Here is a 21,017-nt window from a genome sequence, read left to right on the forward strand (position 1 = left end):
CAATTGTTGGTTGCTTTATGTTATTATTAACATCATTTTTCACCCAAGAAATGCAAGTTAAAATCACAATGAGATATTACTACCCATGCCCTTAGACTGGTCTTAAAATTTAAAAAGTCTTACTATAACAAGTAAGACTTAGTACAGAAGTGGGACAATTAGAACTCTCAGTATCACTGGTAGTAGAAGTATAAAATGGTACAAACAGTGCAGAAAATTATGCAGTGTTTTTACAAACTTACATTAATCACTTGAAAAGGATGGGGAAAGGGCCAAAAAAAAAAAAAAAGTAAGTTTAGCTATTTGGTTTTTTCATTTGTTAAAACATTAAATACAGTGTAGCCAGGGACTGCCTTGGTAGTCCAGCTCAGTTCAGTTCAGTCCCTCAGTTGTGTCCAACTCCCAACCCCATGGACTGCAGCATGCCAGGCCTCCCTGTCCATCACCAACTCCTGGAGTTTACTCAATCTCATGTCCATCGAGTCAGTGATGCCATCCAACCAACTTATCCTCTGTTGTTCCCTTCTCCTCCTGCCCCCAATCCCTCCCAGCAGCACAGTCTTTTCAAATGAGTCAGTTCTTCCCATCAGGTGACCAAAGTATTGGAATTTCAGCTTCAGCATCAGCCCTTCCAATGAATATTCAGGACTGATCTCCTTTAGGATGGACTGGTAGGATCTCCTTGCAGTCCAAGGGACTCTCAAGAGTCTTCTTCAACACTACAGTTCAAAAGCATCAATTCTTCGGCTCTCAGCTTTCTTTATAGTCCAACTCTCACATCCATACATGACTACTGGAAAAACAATAGCTTTCACTAGACAGACCTTTGCTGGCAAAGTAATATATCTGCTTTTTAACATGCTGTCTAGGTTGGTCCTAATTTCCTTCCAAGGAGCAAGCGTCTTTCAATTTCATGGCTGCAGTCACCATCTGCAGTGATTTTGGAGCCCAAAAAAATAGAGTCTGACACTGTCTCCACTGTTTCCCCGTCTATTTGCCATGAAGTGATGGGACCAGATGCCATGATCTTAGTTTTCTAAATGTTGAGTTTTCAGCTAACTTTCTCACTGTCCTCTTTCACTTTCATCAAGAGGCTCTTCAGTTCTTCTTCGCTTTCTGCCATAAATGGCGGTGTCACCTGCATACTTGAGGTTATTGATATTTCCCCCAGCAATCTTGATTCCAACTTGTGCTTCATCCAGCCCAGTGTTCCTCATCATGTACTCTGCATATAAGTTAAATAAGCAGGGTGACAATATACAGCCTTGATGTACTCCTTTCCCAATTTGGAACCAGTCTGTTGTTCCATGTCCAGCTCTAACTGTTGCTTCTTGATATGCATACAGATTTCTCAGGAGGCAGGTCAGGTGGTCTGGTATTCCCATCTCTTTCAGAATTTTCCACAGTTTGTTGTGATCCACACAGTCAAAGGCTTTGGCATAGTCAATAAAGCAGAAATAGATGTTTTTCGGGAACTCTCTTGTTTTTTTGATGATCCAGTGGATGTTGGCAATTTGATCTCTGGTTCCTCTGCCTTTTCTAAAACCAGCTTGAACATCCAGAAGTTCATGGTTCACATACTGTTGAAGCCTTGCTTGGAGAATTTTGAGCATTACTTTGCTAGCGTGTGAGATGATTGCAATTGTGCAGTAGTTGGAGCATCCTTTGGCATTGCCTTTCTTTGGGATTGGGATGAAAACTGACCTTTTCCAGGCCTGTGGCCACTGCTGAGCTTTCCAAATTTGCTGACATATTGAGTGCAGCACTTTCACAGCATCATCTTTTAGGATTTGAAACAGCTCAACTGGAATTCCATCACCTCCACCAGCTTTGTTTGTAGTGATGCTTCCTAAGGCCCACTTGACTTCGCATTACAGGGTGCCTAGCTCTAGGAGAGTGATCACAGCATCGTGGTTATCTGAGTCTTGACGATCTTTTTTGGATAGTTCTTCTGTGTATTCTTGCAACTTCTTCTCAATATCTTCTGCTAGGTCCATACCATTTCTGTCCTTTATTGAGCCCATCTTTGCATGAAATGTTCCTTTGGTATATCTAATTTTCTCGAAGAGATCTCTAATCTTTCCCATTCTATTGTTTTCCTCTATTTCTTTGCACTGATCACTGAGGAAGGCTTTCTTTTTTTCTTTTCGGCTAACTTTTTTTTTTTTCCATTTATTTTTATTAGTTGGAGCCTAATTACTTTACAATATTGTAGTGGTTTTTGTCATACATTGACATGAATCAGCCATGGATTTACATGTGTTCCCCATCCTGAACCCCCCTCCCACCTCCCTCCCCATCCCACCCCTCTGGGTCCTCCCAGTGCACCAGCCCCGAGCACTAGTCTCACGCATCCAACCTGGACTGGTGATCTGTTTCACACTTGATAGTATACATGATTTGATGCTGTTCTCTCAGATCATCCCACCCTCGCCTTCTCCCATAGAGTCCAAAAGTCTGTGCTATACATCTGTGTCTCTTTTTCTGTCTTGCATATAGGGTTATCATTACCATCTTTCTAAATTCCATATATATGCATTAGTATACTGTATTGGTGTTTATCTTTCTGGTTTACTTCACTCTGTATATGGGCTCCAGTTTCATCCATCTCATTAGAATTGATTCAAATGTATTCTTTTTAATGGCTGGGTAATATTCCATTGTGTTTATGTACCACAGCTTTCTTATCCATTCGTCTGCTGATGGGCATCTAGGTTGCTTCCATGTCCTGGCTATTATAAACAGTGCTGCGATGAACATTGGGGTACACGTGTCTCTTTCAGATCTGGTTTTGAGGAAGACTTTCTTATCTCTCCTTGCTATACTTTGGAACTCTGCATTCAAATGGGTATATCTTTCCTTTTCTCCTTTGCTTTTTGCTTCTTCTTCTTCTTTTCACAGCTATTTGTAAGGCCTCCTCAGACAGCCATTTTCCTTATTTGCATTTCTTTTTCTTGAGGATGGTTTTGATCCCTGTCTCCTGTACAATGTCACAAACCTCCATCCATATTCATCAGGCACTCTGTCTATCATATCTAATCTCTTGAATCTTTTTGTCACTTCCACTGTATAATCATAAGGGATTTGATTTAGGTCATACCTGAATGATCTAGTGGTTTTCCCTACTTTCTTCAATTTAAGTCTGATTTTGGCAATAAGGAGTTCATGATCTGAGCCACAGTCAGCTCCTGGTCTTGTTTTTGCTTGACTGTATAGAGCTTCTCCATCTTCAGCTGCAAAGAATATAATCAATCTGATTTCAGTATTGACCATCTGGTGATGTCCATGTGTAGAGCCTTCTCTTGTGTTGCTGGAAGAGGGTATCTGCGATGACCAGTGTGTTCTCTTGGCAAAACTCTGTTAGCCTTTGCCCTGCTTCATTCTGTACTCCAAGGCCAGATTTCCCTGTTACTCCAGGTGTTTCTTGACTTCCTACTTTTGCATTCCAGTCCCCTATAATGAAAAGGACATCTTTTTTGGGTGTTAGTTCTAGAAGGTCTTAGATATTCATAGAACCATTCAACTTCAGCTTCTTCAGCATTACTGGTCGGGGCATAGACTTGGATTACCATGATACTGAGTGGTTTGCCTTAGAATCAAATCCACCTTGCAATGCTAAGGACATGGGTTTAGTCCTTGGTTGGGGAACTAAGATCCCTCATGCTGTGGAGCAACTAAGCTGGGGCTTCACAACTACTGAGCCCCCACACCACAAGGGAAGATTTCACATGAAGCAAGGAAAATCCTGTGTGCCGCATCTAAGACCCAATGCAGCCAAAAGGCAGCCAAATAAATATTTTTTAAAAAATTTAAATACATATTTTAGCCAAAAGAATTTCCACATAGCAGATTCAATGAAAGTAACACTGCAATAAAATAGGAGGAAATTAAAGCAAGAAAGTGGAAAAAGTAAGCTGACATGATGCCTTCTTTTTCTACTGCATAAGAAATTATCACAAACATAGCTATTTAAAGACAACACACATTTAGTATTTCAATTTTTATGAGTCTAGAATTCAAGCACAGCTTATCCAGGTCCTCTGCTTAGTCCTAAGCAGAGGACCTGGATAAGCTGTGACACCCCCGCATTCTTATACAGCGGCTTAGCTAAGGAAGAATCCACTTCTAAGTTCAATCAGGTAGTTAGCAAAATTTATTTCCTTGTGGCTACTGAACTGAGGCCCAAGCTGCTTACTTGATATCAACTGAAAGCCAACCTCAGCTCCTAGAAGTTACCATCATTCTGTGCCACATGGGTTTTCCCAACATGGCTGCCTACTTCAAGAAGCCAGAAAGACAGTTTCTACGGTGAGTCTACTAACTTAGACAAAGTCTTATAGACCATAATATAGTCAAATGAATGACATCTTGTCACTTTTACTCTTTGATTGGTTAGAAGCAAGTTTCAGGTACTGCCATACTCAAAGGGAATAGGATTACACAAAAATATTAATAGGAAGAGGAGACTATGTGGGCCACCTTAGAGTTTGTTCACCACACATGACTATGAAGCAGATTCACCAACAAATGTCCATAGACTACTTTATTAGGACCACCACAGATCAAAGTTAGTCTGAACATACTGCTATTTTTGGTTTTCTCTATATCCCAGCACTGAAAACATTAAAGGAGATTTAAAACATGTTCTGGAGAAGGCAATGGCACCCCACTCCAGTACTCTTGCCTGGAAAATCCCATGGACAGAGGAGCCTGGTAGGCTGCAGTCCATGGAGTCGTGAAGAGTCGGACACCACTGAGCGACTTCACTTTCACTTTTCACTTTCATGCATTGGAGAAGGAAATGGCAACCCACTCCAGTGTTCTTGCCTGGAGAATCCCAGGGATGGGGGAGCCTGGTGGGCTGCCGTCTATGGGATCACATAGAGTCGGACACGACTGAAGTGACTCAGCAGCAGCAGCAGCAGCAAAACATGTTCTATGGCTGCCTAGCTATGGTTTTAAAGGATGGTGAAATTGCGACGTAAGTGATAGCAATTTATAAGGTGATATTAAAATGTTGTATAATATCTTCTGTGACAAGAATAATTTATCATGAGACTCCATTACAAAGTCTGACATGTGGAGCTCATGGTTCATTTCTAAATCCATGTACTGCTTTAAGAATTTTTTTTTTTTTTACCAATTCCAATTTTTACTACTGTAGCAGAACAAATACCCTCTAATTTAAGGGGAAAAAAAAAAAATCTAAGGAATTCCCTGGTGGTCCAGTGGCTAAAACTCTGAGCTCCCAATAAGGGGGCCTGGGTTTGATTCCTGGTCAGGGAACTAGACCCTACATGCTGCAACTAAGAGTTTTCATGCCACAACTAAAGATACTGAATGCAACAAAAAAAAGATCAAAGGTCCTGCATGCTACACACTAAGACCTGGTGCAGCCAAATAAAAAAATAGTTTTTTAATCTGAAAACAAAATGACTCAAGAAAGTTTATGAAGCTGGTATTGTCAAAATAACACAATTTTTAATATATTTAACTCAGTATATTCACAATATACTATAGCAAGTGTCTTTCATTATTCACAATAAAAAACACCTGCTCCTTGGAAGAAAAGCTATGACAAACCTAGATAGCTTATTAAAAAGCAGAAACATTACTTTGCTGACAAAGGCCCATACAGTCAATCAAAGCTATGTTCTTTCCAGTAGTCATGTATGGATGCGACAGTTGGACCATAAAGAAAGCTGAGGGCCAAAAAATTGATGTTCTGAACTGCGGTGTTGGAGAAGACTCTTGAGAGTCCTTGGAATGCAAGGAGATCAAATCAATCAATCCTGAGGGAAATCAATCCTAAATATTCATTGGAAGGACTGATGCTGAAGCTGAAGCTCCAATACTTTGGCCACCTGATGGTTAGAACTGACTCATTGGAAAAGACCCTGATGCTGCGAAAGATTGAAGGTGGGAGAAGGGAACGACAGAGGATGAGATGGTTGGATGGCATCACCGACTTGATAGACATGAGTTTGAGCAAGCTCCAGGAGTTGGTGATGAACAGAGAAGCCTGGCATGCTGTAGTCCATGGGGTCCCAAAGAGTAGGACATGACTGAGCAACTGAACTGAACTGACATTTACAATATCAATCCAATATGTAATCAACATAAAATAAAAACACACTTTACATTCTCCCCCACACACATACACTTTACATTCTTTTTTTTGCAGACTTATTGTAAAAGAACAACATAGCCCTTGTCCTGAAGACAGGACAAAATGGTTAGAACTGACTAGGTCAAAGAAGGCAGAAGTTCAACGTCCCCTAGACCTTGAGCTTCATTATACGCTCATCATAATACATTAACATATGCTAAATGACACACCTGCCAGCACCATGGCAGTATCAAGGCCAACAGTAAAAAGGTCAAAAAGTGGGCAGAGTCCAATTCCTGTAAATCTCTGTCCCTTCTTCAAAATAGTGGAAATAATCCTCCCACTTGTTAGCCTATGAAATTACCCAGCCCATAAAAACTAACTCTGCCATGTTTCAGGGCCTCTTGCCTTCTGAGATGGCCCACACTGTGTGGAATGTGTTTCTCCCATGGCCACTCTCATTTTCCAAGACAACCCCATGACCTAGGACCAGCTCTTACCTTTAGAGATGGACTATATTCTGTCTATGAAATGCATATACTCTCATATAAATCTACTTCTTACCTATCTTGTGTCTGTCACTAAATTCTTTTCACAATGAGACATAAATAACCTGAACTTCATGAAGTCTTGATATTTGGTATGTGAGCATGTGATCTCAATTAAAAGACAGTGGGTTCAAGTCCCAATCTAGGTTGTGGCTGGATTTGAGTCCTGGCCATGCAACCAAGTTCTAACTTGAGTTGTACGGTTTCATATATATTTCTCAAAATTCATCAAGCAAAACTTTTTGGGGACACCCAAAGAGTTCATTTGTATGAGTTATAACTATCAATAATAACTGTACTACAAATGGGAACTGCAAGGTTTTGTATGCGTGTGTGTTTAGCTTAAACAATAGACATTTACTTCTCACAGTCTAGAGGCTGGGAAGTCCAAGATCATGATGCTAGCAGATTTAAGAATCTAATGCAGGGGATATGAGTTTGATCCCTGAATCAGGAAGATTCTACATACCACAGAGCAACTAAGCTCATACATCACAACTATGGAAGCCTGCTCACCCTAAAGTCTGTGCTCTGCAACGAGAAGCCATTGCAATGAAAAGCCAGCCCACAGAGCCCCTACTTGCCGCAACTAGAGAAAGCCTTTATGCAGCAAGTAAGACCCAGAGCAGTCAAAGTAAACAAATAAAATAAAAAAGATGCTAGCAGATCTGGTTCCTTGTAGGGCTCACTTCCTGAGTTATAACCAGCAGTCACCTTCTTACTGTGTCCTCATGGGAGAGAGCAAGAGAAGGGAAAGAAGGAGGGGGCTGGCAGTGGAAGGGGAGAGCCACAAGTACTCTCTGTCTCTCTCCCTCTTCTTATAAGGACACCAATTCCTTATAAGGGCACCCTCAGGACTTCATCTAAATCTAATTACCTCTCAGACATTTTAATAATGTGTTATTTATTGATTCATTTGAAGACAGCAATGATAAACACATTACATGTTAGTATCATTTTAGTATTACTATAAAATTAAATCTGACAACCCCCTAAGAACTGTCCCCAAGTAAAGTATGAGTATGTTCCAGAATATGAAGCAGAACAAAATTGGAAAATTGATTTTTGTTTGCTGTGGCTTATAAATACCATGTCATGAATCTGAAAAGCTATGAACTGGTTAAAATTTTAGCAATTTTAACCCAATTTTGATGGGCCAGTTTCCTTGGCTTACTGTTTATTGCTTTCACCTACCTTATTAAAGTTTATTCTTTTTTCCTGTGTAATGTGCCCAGATAGCAAATATTTTATATCTTAATAAAATAACTTCCTTCACTTTATGTTGACTTATTATGTCCTTAATTATTTAAGAAAACAAACAAAATAAGGTTCCTCATGGAAAAGCTGAGGTTATTCAAAACTATGTTACTTTTTATTTTATTTTATTTATTTATTTTATTTATTTGACATTTTACTATTGATGAGTTTCATGGAAAAAGCTGTCAAATCAGAAAAGATGCTCAGCCTTCCCTACTTTAAATTTATACAGCTAAAATGCTATGAATATAAATATTCCAGAAACTATAATTATGGGGAGTTTCTAGAGATTTGTCAATGCCCTTTTATCCCATAACCTGGATTCAGAAATGGCAACCCACTCCAGTATTCTTGCTTGGAAAACCTCATGGACAGAGAAGCCTGGCGGGCTACAGTCACAAAGAATCAGACACAACTGAGTGACTGAGCATGCATTTATCCCATAATGTATTCCTGTTTATGAGTCCTCACAGTGTTTTGCTAGATTTTAGGAAATAATAGTTTAGTTTTTTCAGTCTTAATTTCAGTTATCACTTAAAATGCTTACTTGCTAAAAGCCTTACTTTTAAAATCTAAATCTAGCTTCTTCTAGGCCAATAGAATTTTATAAATGTATACTGATAAATGCCTACCATTTACTGCAGTCTTACTAAATCTTTTTACTTGATATCTGTAGTTTAGTCCTGGCATGTTTTCTGTCAAAAGATTATTACATATTATATATCAAAAATTTTTCCTCTGTAAAAGCTATGTTCATTCACATTTTATAAATCAGATGTAACATTCACTGTCTTCTTTGAAAAAACTACCCCTAGAGACACTTTGCTAAAAATTTTTTTGAGTTGATTTTATGATTCTTATTTTGTACGCTACAGACACAACTTAATTCCCTGGTTAGTTGGATTGTTCTTGTTATAAACTCTCATCACACCATTCACATTTAAAAACTGTCAATAATAAACTGACCACAGCTGTCATTGACCAAGAGATTTTTTTTTTTTACACTGATGCTAGGTTCAAGGCTTTACAATCAACTAAAAGCCAAAGTCTGTGTTTTCAACAAAGAATTGTTTCAGAGTTCTTTGGAAAAGGACTGTAGTAGTATTTCAAACTATCGACACTTCAAAGAGCAGACTCTTTGGGTACAGGTTTCTGATGCCATCACTTGGACAACTGGAAAACTTTCAGACCACTGCAGTGGACTGAGTCAGAATTTCCATAACTCTTTTTAGTCAAGAAGCAGACTACTAATCTAAGATCTAGTGAAATGAAAATAAATTACACTAAGGCTGAATGAACTAAGGAGGGATGACTGTAGTTTGTTTGGAATATCGTCTTAAGACCTATTTTCTGGGTATATAAGGAAGCCTACCCTTTCTTCTTAAGCTATCTAAATTCTTAATAATATGCTTTTGTAAAAGGGAACATTTCTGAATTGTATCTGATTCTCACTGACTCCAATGAGATTTGAGAAAGTCTCACTAAATTTACTTACTGAATTCCCTTAAAACATAATTGTAAAAAATGGTTATGCAACTAAGAGTTTATCTGAAATGTCATATTTGAGAATGATACTTATTTAATCAGGTAAAACAGGCCACTTTTAAAGAACTATGGTTGAATTTTTGGACTCAATACATAAAAAATGCTCTCAAGAAAACGGGCCTGGTACCTACCTTTACAGGGTCCAGCAGGTCACTTCCTGGCAGACCCAAGACCCTTAAGACATTTTTAAGGACCTTGAAAAAAAGAAGAATCCACCCAAATTCATAGATATTACAGATGAAGTCTGACAAAGAATTTCTTAAGCTTGGCTCTCTAGTCTCGAAATACAAATAACAGTGGCTTTTAAAAGTTCAATCTGAGATTCTTTATAAAATTCCCAGAAAAGCAAATTTAAGAAGGCCAAACAGGAAATTAATCTTATTGCTATCCCTGTGTAAAAAACTAGGCCAAATTTAATGAGACCAACCTTGTTTTATGATCAGGAATAGTATTTGAGACTGATTTAATCAAGAGTGAGAGAAAGACATTGAGAAAACTTGGTGTAAGTAAAGAAAAAAAAATAGTAATAATCTTCAGATTGAAAACTATGCACTGTTTAGAGATTAAATTATTTGATTCTAGCCTTTTATTGCCTTTGTGCTATTTTACAACTCTCTAGATTACAGATAACTGACAGCAATACAAAATAGTTCCTTTCTATAGAAATGCAAATAAGCTCTGTATAGTATAGGTTCAACTGACTTCCCTTCTCCCCACAGAAGTATCCAGGTTTGTAACCACTTATAAATTTATTTCAATATTTCTTTACTACATACAAATTTGTCCTTTTTTTCATTTCTCTTCTGAAGTGGCCACAATATGTGCCTGATACTCATTATGAATAATAATAATAATATTAAATTAAATATTAATAAAATATTTAACACCTTAAAAAAATAGTTTCACACTTTTTTGTAATTTGTTATTATGAAACTGTATTTCTCAAGATAGAAGGATAGAACATATTTTATTTTACAGTTTATTAGCTTTACTTAAAACTCTTTTACATTTCTCTCTCCATTTATATTCTTGTCATAGGTCATATAAATGTGTTCTTGACCTCATGGAGCTTACATCTGCTATGATCTGAATTGTGTCCCCCACCCAAAATTCCTATTTTGAAGCTCTAATTCCCCAATGACTGACTGTATTTGGGGATAGGATCTTCAGGAGCTAATTACAGTTAAATGAGTTCATAAGGGGCAGGGGGCCTAATCCAATAGGCCTGGAGACCTTATAAGAAGAGGAAGAACTGATCCTTGATCCTTTCTCTACACTCCCCACCCTTACACACATACACACATAGAGGAAAGGCCATGTAAGCACACAGTGAGAACAGTAAGAAAATGGCTTTTTATCTGCAAGCCAGTTTTACCTTCTGACAGTTGTCTTTAGAAACCAACCAGGCTGGCACTGTGATCCTGGACATCTAGCCTCCAGAACTATCAGAAAATAAATTTCCGTTGTTTAAGCCCTCAGCCTATGGTATTTTGTTATGGCAACCCAACCAGACTAATAGATAATCCATTGAGAGATGAAAGACAAATAATTCTTCATCTACAATTTCTGTGAGAACTATGAAGGGAAAGTAGAGGGTTTAATCAAAGTACATCATGGAAAATCCAACTTATCCTAGGGACAGCAAGGTATGGATTAGATCAGAAAAGCCTTTCATAAGGAAGTGAGATGTAAACTGAGACTAAGTAGGAGGTATAGATGAAGAAAAGATCATTCCAGGTACAGAGAACACACTGTGAAAAATATAGAGACAAAAACAGGAAAACTATTCATGGGCCATGTCAAGAGTTTCAGATGTGATCCTAAGAGTATTACTCCTAAGAGTAATACAAATACACACTAAATGAATTTAAATAAACATCAAATAATCAAATCTGTACTTTAAAAAGCTTTTTCTGCCTATTTTATGATGGGTGCATGTACTGGAGGGTAAGCAATGCTAGACAAAGACTAGTTAGAAGTTACAGGAGTAGCAGAGCCAACAGATTACAACAGCTTGGACTATATAGGCATACAAGTGCTTGTAGAAACAAGAAGGAATTGATGCTATTTAGAGGTATAATACAATACAAAGGAGCTGGAATAAGGCAGAGAAAGGTAACAAGGATAACAAAGTTTTCTATCTTGAGGAAGTGGTACCATTTAGTAAGCTAGAAAATGAGAGAGGAGTAGGTTTCTGAGAAGACAATGACCTAGGTTTTATAAATGCTAATGCTAAGCAGACTTTGAGATATTCAAATACATTATAGTAGTTGCAAGGTCAAGAGATATATATGTGCAATGTGCAAATGATCAGAATAACTACTTTCAACATAACAGTAACATACAGGTTCTCAGAAATTTTCCATTTTTAGGTCTTATGTCCACACACTTATGGCTCACTGACAAACCATGTTCATTTTTTAACAACAAAATAGTTCCTGCTGGGAAATTACTACTACTAATTGCTCCATTCCTTTCAATCTCTGTCAATCCCTGCCTTCCCACTGGAGAGGTAGAGAACGTATGTAAGACCATTTTCTGTATAAGCTCAATTTAAAAAAATAGACTATTAAATGTAACACAAAGCTATCACTCTGGCCTTCAAAGTTCTTACAGGTATCAAAATTTCCTGACTTGCAAAGTCTACAGAGAAACTAAAGCCTTATATCAGGCACTATTGACACACACAAAGGATTTACAATGTGTAGCAGGTGGTACCTCTTTTTAGCACATTCTCCTGAAGCATTCATCTAGACAAATACCATCAAGTTGCATCAGAGTGGGAAAGTACATGATACTGTTTCACATGTCAGTTTCACAGGGCTAAAGTTTGATACATCCAATCCTTGAGCCTCAGGAAGTCTTCCCTGCCCACTGACTACCATTGCAGACACCTGGCATTTACTTTTGATAGCTTATGGTGAATGATGTCGGATTCGGGATCTCCGAAGAAGAAGATTTAGCTTCGGGCCAGGGACCAGGCTTGATCACTCAAGAGCTTTTGTGTAGCAGAGTTTTATTAAAGCATAAAAAGGGAGAGAGAAAGCTTCTGACATAGACATCAGAAGGGGGACAGAGAGTGCCCCCCCTCGCTAGTCTTAGCAAGGGAGCTATATACTTTTTCAATTGGTTATTACAGTAAATCAAAAGAATGTCTCAAGGTTGTAAGGGTCTTACCAGACCCACTCCCACAATATATATTTTAAGATAACAGGATTAGAACTAACAATAGAAAAGGAAAGATATACCCATTTGAATGCAGAGTTCCAAAGAATAGCAAGGTTCTTCCTCTTCTCCTTTGCCTCTCACTTCTCTTCTTTTCTCAGCTATTTGTAAGGCCTCCTCAGACAACCATTTTGCCTTTTTGCATTTCTTTTTCTTGGGGATGGTCACTGCTTGATGGTCACTTTTCTTGATCACTGCTTCCTGTACAATGTCTCAAACCTCTTTCCATAATTCTTCAGGCACTCGGTCTGTCAGATCTAATCCCTTGAATCTATTTGTCACTTCCAAAAGTTCCAAAGAATAACAAGGATTAAAAAACAATCTTCCTCAGTGTCAATACAAAGAAATAGAGGAAAACAACAAAATGGGAAAGACTAGAGATCTCTTCAGGAAACTTAAGAGATACCAAGGGAACATTTCATATGAAGATGGGCACGATAAAGGACAAAAATGGTATGGACCTAACAGAAGCAGAAGATATTAAGAAGTTGGAAGAATACACAGAAGAACTATCCAAAAAAGATCGTCAAGACCCAGATAACCACGATGCTGTGATCACTCTCCTAGAGCTAGGCACCCTGTAATGCGAAGTCAAGTGGGCCTTAGGAAGCATCACTACAAACAAAGCTGGTGGAGGTGATGGAATTCCAGTTGAGCTGTTTCAAATCCTAAAAGATGATGCTGTGAAAGTGCTGCACTCAATATGTCAGCAAATTTGGAAAGCTCAGCAGTGGCCACAGGCCTGGAAAAGGTCAGTTTTCATCCCAATCCCAAAGAAAGGCAATGCCAAAGGATGCTCCAACTACTGCACAATTGCAATCATCTCACACGCTAGCAAAGTAATGCTCAAAATTCTCCAAGCAAGGCTTCAACAGTATGTGAACCATGAACTTCTGGATGTTCAAGCTGGTTTTAGAAGAGGCAGAGGAACCAGAGATCAAATTGCCAACATCCACTGGATCATCAAAAAAACAAGAGAGTTCCCGAAAAACATCTACTTCTGCTTTATTGACTATGCCAAAGCCTTTGACTGTGTGGATCACAACAAACTGTGGAAAATTCTCAAACAGATGGGAATACCAGACCACCTGACCTGCCTCCTGAGAAATCTGTATGCAGATCCAGAAGCAACAGTTAGAACTGGACATGGAACAAAAGACTGGTTCCAAATTGGGAAAGGAATACATCAAGGCTGTATATTGTCACCCTGCTTATTTAACTTATATGCAGAGTACATGATGAGGAACACTGGGCTGGATGAAGCACAAGTTGGAATCAAGATTGCTGGGAGAAATATCAATAACCTCAGATATGCTGATTGTCACCACCCTTATGGCATAAAGTGAAGAAGAACTAAAGAGCCTCTTGATGAGAGTGAAAGAGGAGAGTGAAAAACTGGCTTAAAGCTCAACATTCAGAAAACTAAGATCATGGCATCTGGTCCCATCACTTCATGGCAAATAGATGGGGAAACAGTGGAAACAGTGACAGACTTTATTTTTGGGGGCTCCAAAATCACTGCAGATGGTGACTGCACCCATAAAATTAAAAGATGCTTGGTCTTTGGAAGAAAAGCTATGACAAACCTAGAGACATTACTTTGCCAACAAAGGTTTGTATAGTCAAAGTTATGGTTTTTCTAGTAGTCATGTATGTGAGAGGTGGCCTATAAAGAAAGCTGAGAGCTGAAGGATTGATGCTTTTGAACTGTGGTGTTGGAGAAGACTCTTGAGAGTCCCTTGGACTGCAAGGAGATCCAACCAGTCCATCCTAAAGGAAATCAGTCCTGAATATTCATTGGAAAGACTGATGCTGAAGCTGAAACTTCAATACTTTGGCCACCTGATGAGAAAAACTGACTCACTGGAAAAGACCCTGATGCTGGGAAAGATAGAAGGCAGGAGGAGAAGGGGATAACAGAGGATGAGATGGTTGGATGGCATCACCGACTCGATGGACATGAGTTTGAGCAAGCTCTGGGAGGTGGTGATGGACAGGGAAGCCTGGTGTGCAGCAGTCCATGGGGTCCCAAAGAGTCAGACACGACTGAGCGACTGAATTGAACTGAATTGAACAGAGTTTAAGGGATAACATATCCTTGAGCAAGATGAGTTGTTTTGTTGTGCAATCATCAGCTCTGGGCTTGAAGAAAAAACGCTTGTCCTTTTCTCCTCCTTGACAACTTCAGAACCCTATCTCTTCCTCAAGAGCCCCAGACTCCTTTCTCCTCCTCGGAGACCACAGACTTCTTATCAACCTACCTAAGAATTGACTCTCCCACTTTCATCCAATATCTGATGTCCTAGTCCACTGATCAAATGAGTAAGTCAACACTGCAAAGGTAACTATCCTCAAGGACTCAAGTTTAATAAAGGCTACCAATAGCAACACACACACTATGACAGGTGCTGTAGCTACCTTTTCACTCCTACAGTTTGTTCTTTATCTCTACTGATTGCTCACAGCCTCAAAGAAATAAAAACATTTCAAGAAATATAAGGACAATTACCTTGAGTTGTAATATGTATTAGAAAAGTTTAACTTTCTGGGTAACTAAAGACTAGAACATTACCGACACTGAGCTCCTAAGAATAGGGCCTAAAAAAAAAAACAGAATAGGGCCTAGATATTGGTGCTGATTCACAAACCAAAAAAAATCCTATTTGATAGGAACTGTTAAGAGGGGGTTCCGCTACAGACCCAGGCAAGGGAAGTCATTCAGAGCTGTTTCAAATGAGAAAAAAGCAAAACGCAACATTCCTATGGCTTGGATAAACAAGTAGAAATAGCTTTAGAACTTCATTTTCTTTCAATTATTTTGCCACAGATATGTACACTATCAACAAAGTTATCAGCTCTATAGGTCTGATATTCTAGACTAGATTTTTTTAATGCAATAAAAAAAAAAATTTAATACCCCGATGGGTTTAAATATGACATAGTTTTCCAAAAATGAAAACAATTTTACTTCAGGAAGCTACATCTAAAATAAATGATATGAGCCAAGCCAAAAGAACTTTCATAACCAACTTGCCCCAACAAAGTCTGTATCATTGTAGGCCTGGATGTTCTCATTCCCCATCTTGGGATTTAGCTATTCTCTTCCTAATGTGACCAAAACCAACCATAAATAGCCTGTGACTTTTCTAAGGCACCCTATTGCTCATTTAACTTTGTTTAGGATCTTACTAATTTGTTTTTCTGAAGAACTTACAGTTTTTAACAGGTAATTATAGCCTGCTAATAATAAAAACAGTAATAAACAACTACCACTCTTTCAAAGTCTACTAATTAAATAGGCATTGCACTAAACACTTTAACAATAACAAATAGCTGAATGCTAAATTGAAGGTTCTATGCCATACATTTTATATGCATAATCTTTTACAAATGAAATGAGGTATTTGAGGCTGCTGGGGACAAATTGTCAACACCCCTGTCTAAGACCAATACTTCCACATGTACTTAGATGGCCTCCATTTTTGCTTACTTAAGAATAATCCAGAAGTTGTTCTCTCTACTCTTGCATCAACAGCTCCTTGGTTACTGGATAATTTCACTGATGTACAAACAAGATGTATCTCCTATTTATACTTTGAAAAGAGAGAAAAATACTCAACTCCATTACCTTTCCAGGTATCACCTAATTTCTAAAATCCTCTTTTCAGCAAATCACTCTGAAATAGTAGTATAGACTACCTCCTCTCCAAAATATCAGAAAAGAAATAAGAATAATTAAATGAAACACTGTATATGCTTCACTTACATTTAACAACTGTTAACATATTGCTACATTGCTTTTTTTCCTCCATTCTCTTTTCCTCTCATTCACTCCCTCTCTTGCTCTAACACATACACACACACACTTTTTGTTAAATAACTGAATCATTTGAAAGTCAGCTATAAACATTATAATAATTCCTTTCTCAAGTACTTCCACAATTAATGTCCTTGCTGTAAGAACAAGGAACAACCACAAAATTGTCACACTAACAAAGTTTAACATTGGCACCTTTTCATCAAAAGAAAAGTCCACATTCAAATTTCCTTAATTGTCCTAATAATATCCTTCAACTATTTTTAAAAATCCAGGATCCAACCAAAAATCAATCAAGAACTACATTTATTCACCAGGCCTCTTTTCTCCAACAATCTAGAACATATCTTTAGGGTTTGTGGTCTTTTACAACTTCAGCATTTTTGAAGAGTTCAGGCCAGCAGTTCTACAGATTATCACTTCAATTTGAGCTTTTCTGATTGCTTCCTCACACATTAGATTGAAATTAGACTTTTTTTTTAAATTAGACATTTTTTTAAATACAAATAGTACAGAGGTTATACTGTCTCCTATTCTGTCTCAAATCCATTCAAATCAAGCTTTGGACTCACCTCTGATCAATGTCACTTGCCAAGGTCACTAATTGGGTCTTCCCTATTACTAAACTCAAAAATCAATTCTTAGTTGTCATTTTACATAGCCTTGACACTTTCTTCTGGCTTTGGAAACACCACTCTCTCTTGGTTTTATTGCAACCTCACTTGGATGTTCTTTCTCAGGCTTCTTGACTGACGTATTCTCCTTGTCTCCTAATAAGTAAATGCTGAAGAGGCCCAGGGCTCAGTCTTAGATCTCTTTTCTGACTAGATTCATTCACTCAACAGGTCAGTGCTTCTCAAACTAGCTGTGATGAAGGACCAAGTGAAATTTCCATCATTGCAAAACACAACAAATATAAAATAACAGAAAAATGATCAAATGCTTGAAGGTCACAACAATGTCAAATTGTTTAAACTTCCTTACTAAAGCAGTTCATTGATCATCACCTGTCAGCTGACTACACTTAAGTAGCATTTCAGTAGTTTATCTCATTCAATCCCGTAACTTAAATTATCATCTATTAATATATGCTGTCAATCCCTAAATGTATAATTCCAGATCATATCTCACCCTTGGTCCCCAGGATTCACACATGCAATCTCTTTATCAACACTCTTTCTTGAATGTCAAGCAAGCACCAAAGTTGCGATTCCTCCAAAAACTGCCATCCTACCCATCCCAAGAGCAACAATAACAACAACAAAAAACCCCTGCTCCACTCATAATATTCTCAATCTTGTAAAGTAAATGGCAACTATATGCATCTACCTACTCAGCCTTAAAACCTCACCGTCAACTCAATCTCTCTCTTTTTCTCATATACCAAAATTAACTATCAGCAAATATTGTCAGTTCTCCTTTTATACATCCAGAATCCATTCACTTCTCACCATCTAAGCTCCTACCAGCCTGGCTAAGTAGTCATCATCTTGACTGAATTTTGTAATGGTATCCTCACTTACTTTCCAGCTTTCACTCCTGCTCTCCCTACAGTCTGAGCAACCACTGATCTTGTTAAAACCTAAGACAACTACTCAATAATGGTGCTGGGACAACAGCTATGTACATTCAAAGGAATGAAATCAGACCCTTACCAGGACCACATACAAAAAGTAAGGTACCCTTACTTTCCTGATTTCTCTATTGAAGATGCTATGTCATCCTCTGCCATCTACTACACACTCTGTACAAAGACAGGCCCAGCTCTCTGCAGAAGAGGTACCATGAGCTACCATTATTTGGGAAGATGACTAAGTACAGAGTTCAGATAAACCAGTCATTTCATTTACAAGTGAAACATTTCAAGCCTAGAAATGATAGTTCCTGTTAAAACCATATATAACTTGTTAGTGGCAAACTGTAGATTAGCATCCAAGTTTCTAAGATTTCTTCCAGAGCAAAATTCTTTCTACTCCTCTAATACTAATGATTTTTTTTTAAATTATTGTTCTGGTTAACTTAACTCTAAGTTCCCAAAATAGAGAAATGTATCTAATTGAATCTTATAACCTCAGAGCTTACAGCAGTGCCCAACAAACAGCAGGTATTAGTATGAATTTACTGAATGAACCACTGTTTAAATGTGAGTTAGTGTATTAAAAAGTATTTCTGGATAATTTCCATGGCGATCCAGTGGTTAGGACTCAGTACTTTCACTGTCAGAGCCCAAGTTCAATCCCTGGTCAGGGAACTAAGATCCTCCAAGACACTTGGGCACGGCAATATTTAAAGGTAGTGAGAATAGGCCTAACTTTAGATACCACTAAAATAAGCAAGAAATGTCTCTAAAGCTAAATTGATCCAAAATTTCCTCCAGTTTCAAACAAAAATCACTTTCACAGGATATCCTTCCTTCTCTGCAAACTATTCATTAGAGGTATACATTCCTGAAAGAAGTGACCAACCTCAGGCCTTCCATTTCACCTAACGTGAAGCAAAGGCAAAGCTCAGAGAACTTCCAAAGAAAAGGAACCTAAAGGATAAAAAAAACGCCAGAAATAATAGGAAAGTCGCCAAGTACAAATATTTGCTGAATGTGACGCTGAAACGTCACTCTCTTTCAGTTATATGTACCATTCAGTGCATCAGTAAGTGCATCAAGTTAAGAGTCCTGGCAGCACTCTTGCCCAGTTTTTAGAAGACTCAGGACACCTGAGAACCTAGAACTGAGATTCACTGCGAGAAATAAAGATAGAAAGGTGACTCTTAAACAATAAAACATATCCAAATTTAATCTACTTATAAGAATTCTGAAAGTAACATACACTTAAACTAAATCTAAAAAATGAAGCACTATCACATATATTGTCTTTCTAATAACTATTAAAAAAGAAATAAAACAGGTATCAAAATGTTCATTCTATAGATAAAGCAACTGAGGAGATGAAGCAATTCCTCCACATTACAAAGTTAATTAAGTGACATAGCCAAGACTGACCCCTAGGAGTTTTCTGACTCGTAACTCAAGTCTCTTTATATCAAATCACAGTGAGCTTTCATAAAGCAGCCAAAAGGACTTTATAAGAATCTCAGAGGACAATTTAATCATTAGAGCATTTTTACAAAGCAGAAGCCCAGAATGACAGTAACAGAAAAACCATGTGTTTCACACATTTTTAAACGTGTACGATGTATAAAGTATACTTAATAAATATATGTGAATACCATTGTGTCCTCCTCCATAATTATGTCTCATGTATTTCTGTAAGGAAAAATTTCAAAGCCATTGTTTTAACATAGCCCTATTTCCTTATTGTTTCTCAAATTTGGTTTCTTAGCAAAATCACAGTAGGTGTGGGTGCAGGTACAAAAGAATATAGGCTCTTGGGCCCCAACATGGAGATTTTAATTTATATAAGTTCAGAATCGGCATTCTAACTGCTTTTTATCATTTAAATGTACGTTTTTAATCTGCAATAATAAGCATTCTAAATGATCCTGATTAGCCAAATTTGCAGTACTACCCCCAAAAGAATTCTTGAGAGAAAAAGCAGGCCAAGAAAATATTGGAAATTAAAATCCTGGGACAAAGATCATTAATGAATTTCCCTGAGCCTAGAAGCCGGAATAGAACAAACAGGTAAACAATAGCCCTATTCCAACGATCCCAAACTTAGCTTTTGTTTGCCTCAACTTGTTGACCTCTCCCTAGTACTATGTTATGGGACAGATGCAGATGTTAAGAGCTTCAATTTTACAATTCTCAAAATGCATGACAACTAAACTCAATAAACTCCAGAACACAAGCATAAGACTGTGATGGGTATTTAATTGGCAGCTTTCTCTCAAATGTTAGACAAAAAATGACATAGAGGAGAGGATTTGGGGTAGGGAGTGATGAGGGAGAGTGGAAGAGCTGACCTAGTGAGAGAAGTTGGCTGGCCCACTGGTTTCACTGGCCCAGAAAAGAGGCCACAGAAAAATACACTCATGAATAAGAGTTCTCTGAGTGATACTGAAAACAGTCCCCAGGAGGGATTCCTAAGCAGGAGATCATAATCGCAATCATCATCATCATCATCTACTTACAAGCTGCCTCTTCTTGGAAGGCTCAGCTCCTTCTGAAAAACAAAACACAAACACGGGTTAGAGAGAAAGAAGAGCCCAGCTCGGTCCTAAAAGTCTGTGCTCTACGTCCTAGAAGATATAGCATCATTTTAATAATGGCAAAAAATCACTAGCTCTAAAAAATAACCTTTTCCTTTGTCTCTTAAATTTTAGTGAAATAATAAAGTTTAAGCAGTCTGGCTAACCATCATCTCCTCATTCTTACTTGCTGATGTTTCACAGAACACTGGCAGCAATTTCACCACTAGATGGAACCAACAGGCCAGTGTAGATTCCAGGTACTCACTGGGCCAGCCATCAACTGCTGCTAAATTGTGAAGGATTCATATCATTAGTCATGGACATGAAAGGAATGAAATGGAATATTTTCTTTAATTATAAAATATTT

The 21,017-nt window shown here is 38.0% G+C and overlaps 1 protein-coding gene across 4 annotated transcripts in view; it reads right to left on the minus strand.

Moving 5' to 3' along the window:
• The window catches only part of MAST2 (microtubule associated serine/threonine kinase 2), a 202,861-nt gene that overhangs the window by 90,576 nt on the left and 91,268 nt on the right, over positions 1 to 21,017 (minus strand). For all 4 annotated transcript variants that reach the window (XM_043461467.1, XM_043461466.1, XM_043461465.1 and 1 more), the window contains exon 4: positions 20,591 to 20,622. In XM_043461467.1, the coding sequence (XP_043317402.1) occupies positions 20,591 to 20,622 (32 nt within the window). The remainder of the gene's footprint in view (positions 1 to 20,590; positions 20,623 to 21,017) is intronic.

The sequence above is a fragment of the Cervus canadensis genome, chromosome 2, assembly GCF_019320065.1.
Source record: "Cervus canadensis isolate Bull #8, Minnesota chromosome 2, ASM1932006v1, whole genome shotgun sequence".
NCBI lineage: Eukaryota > Metazoa > Chordata > Mammalia > Artiodactyla > Cervidae > Cervus > Cervus canadensis.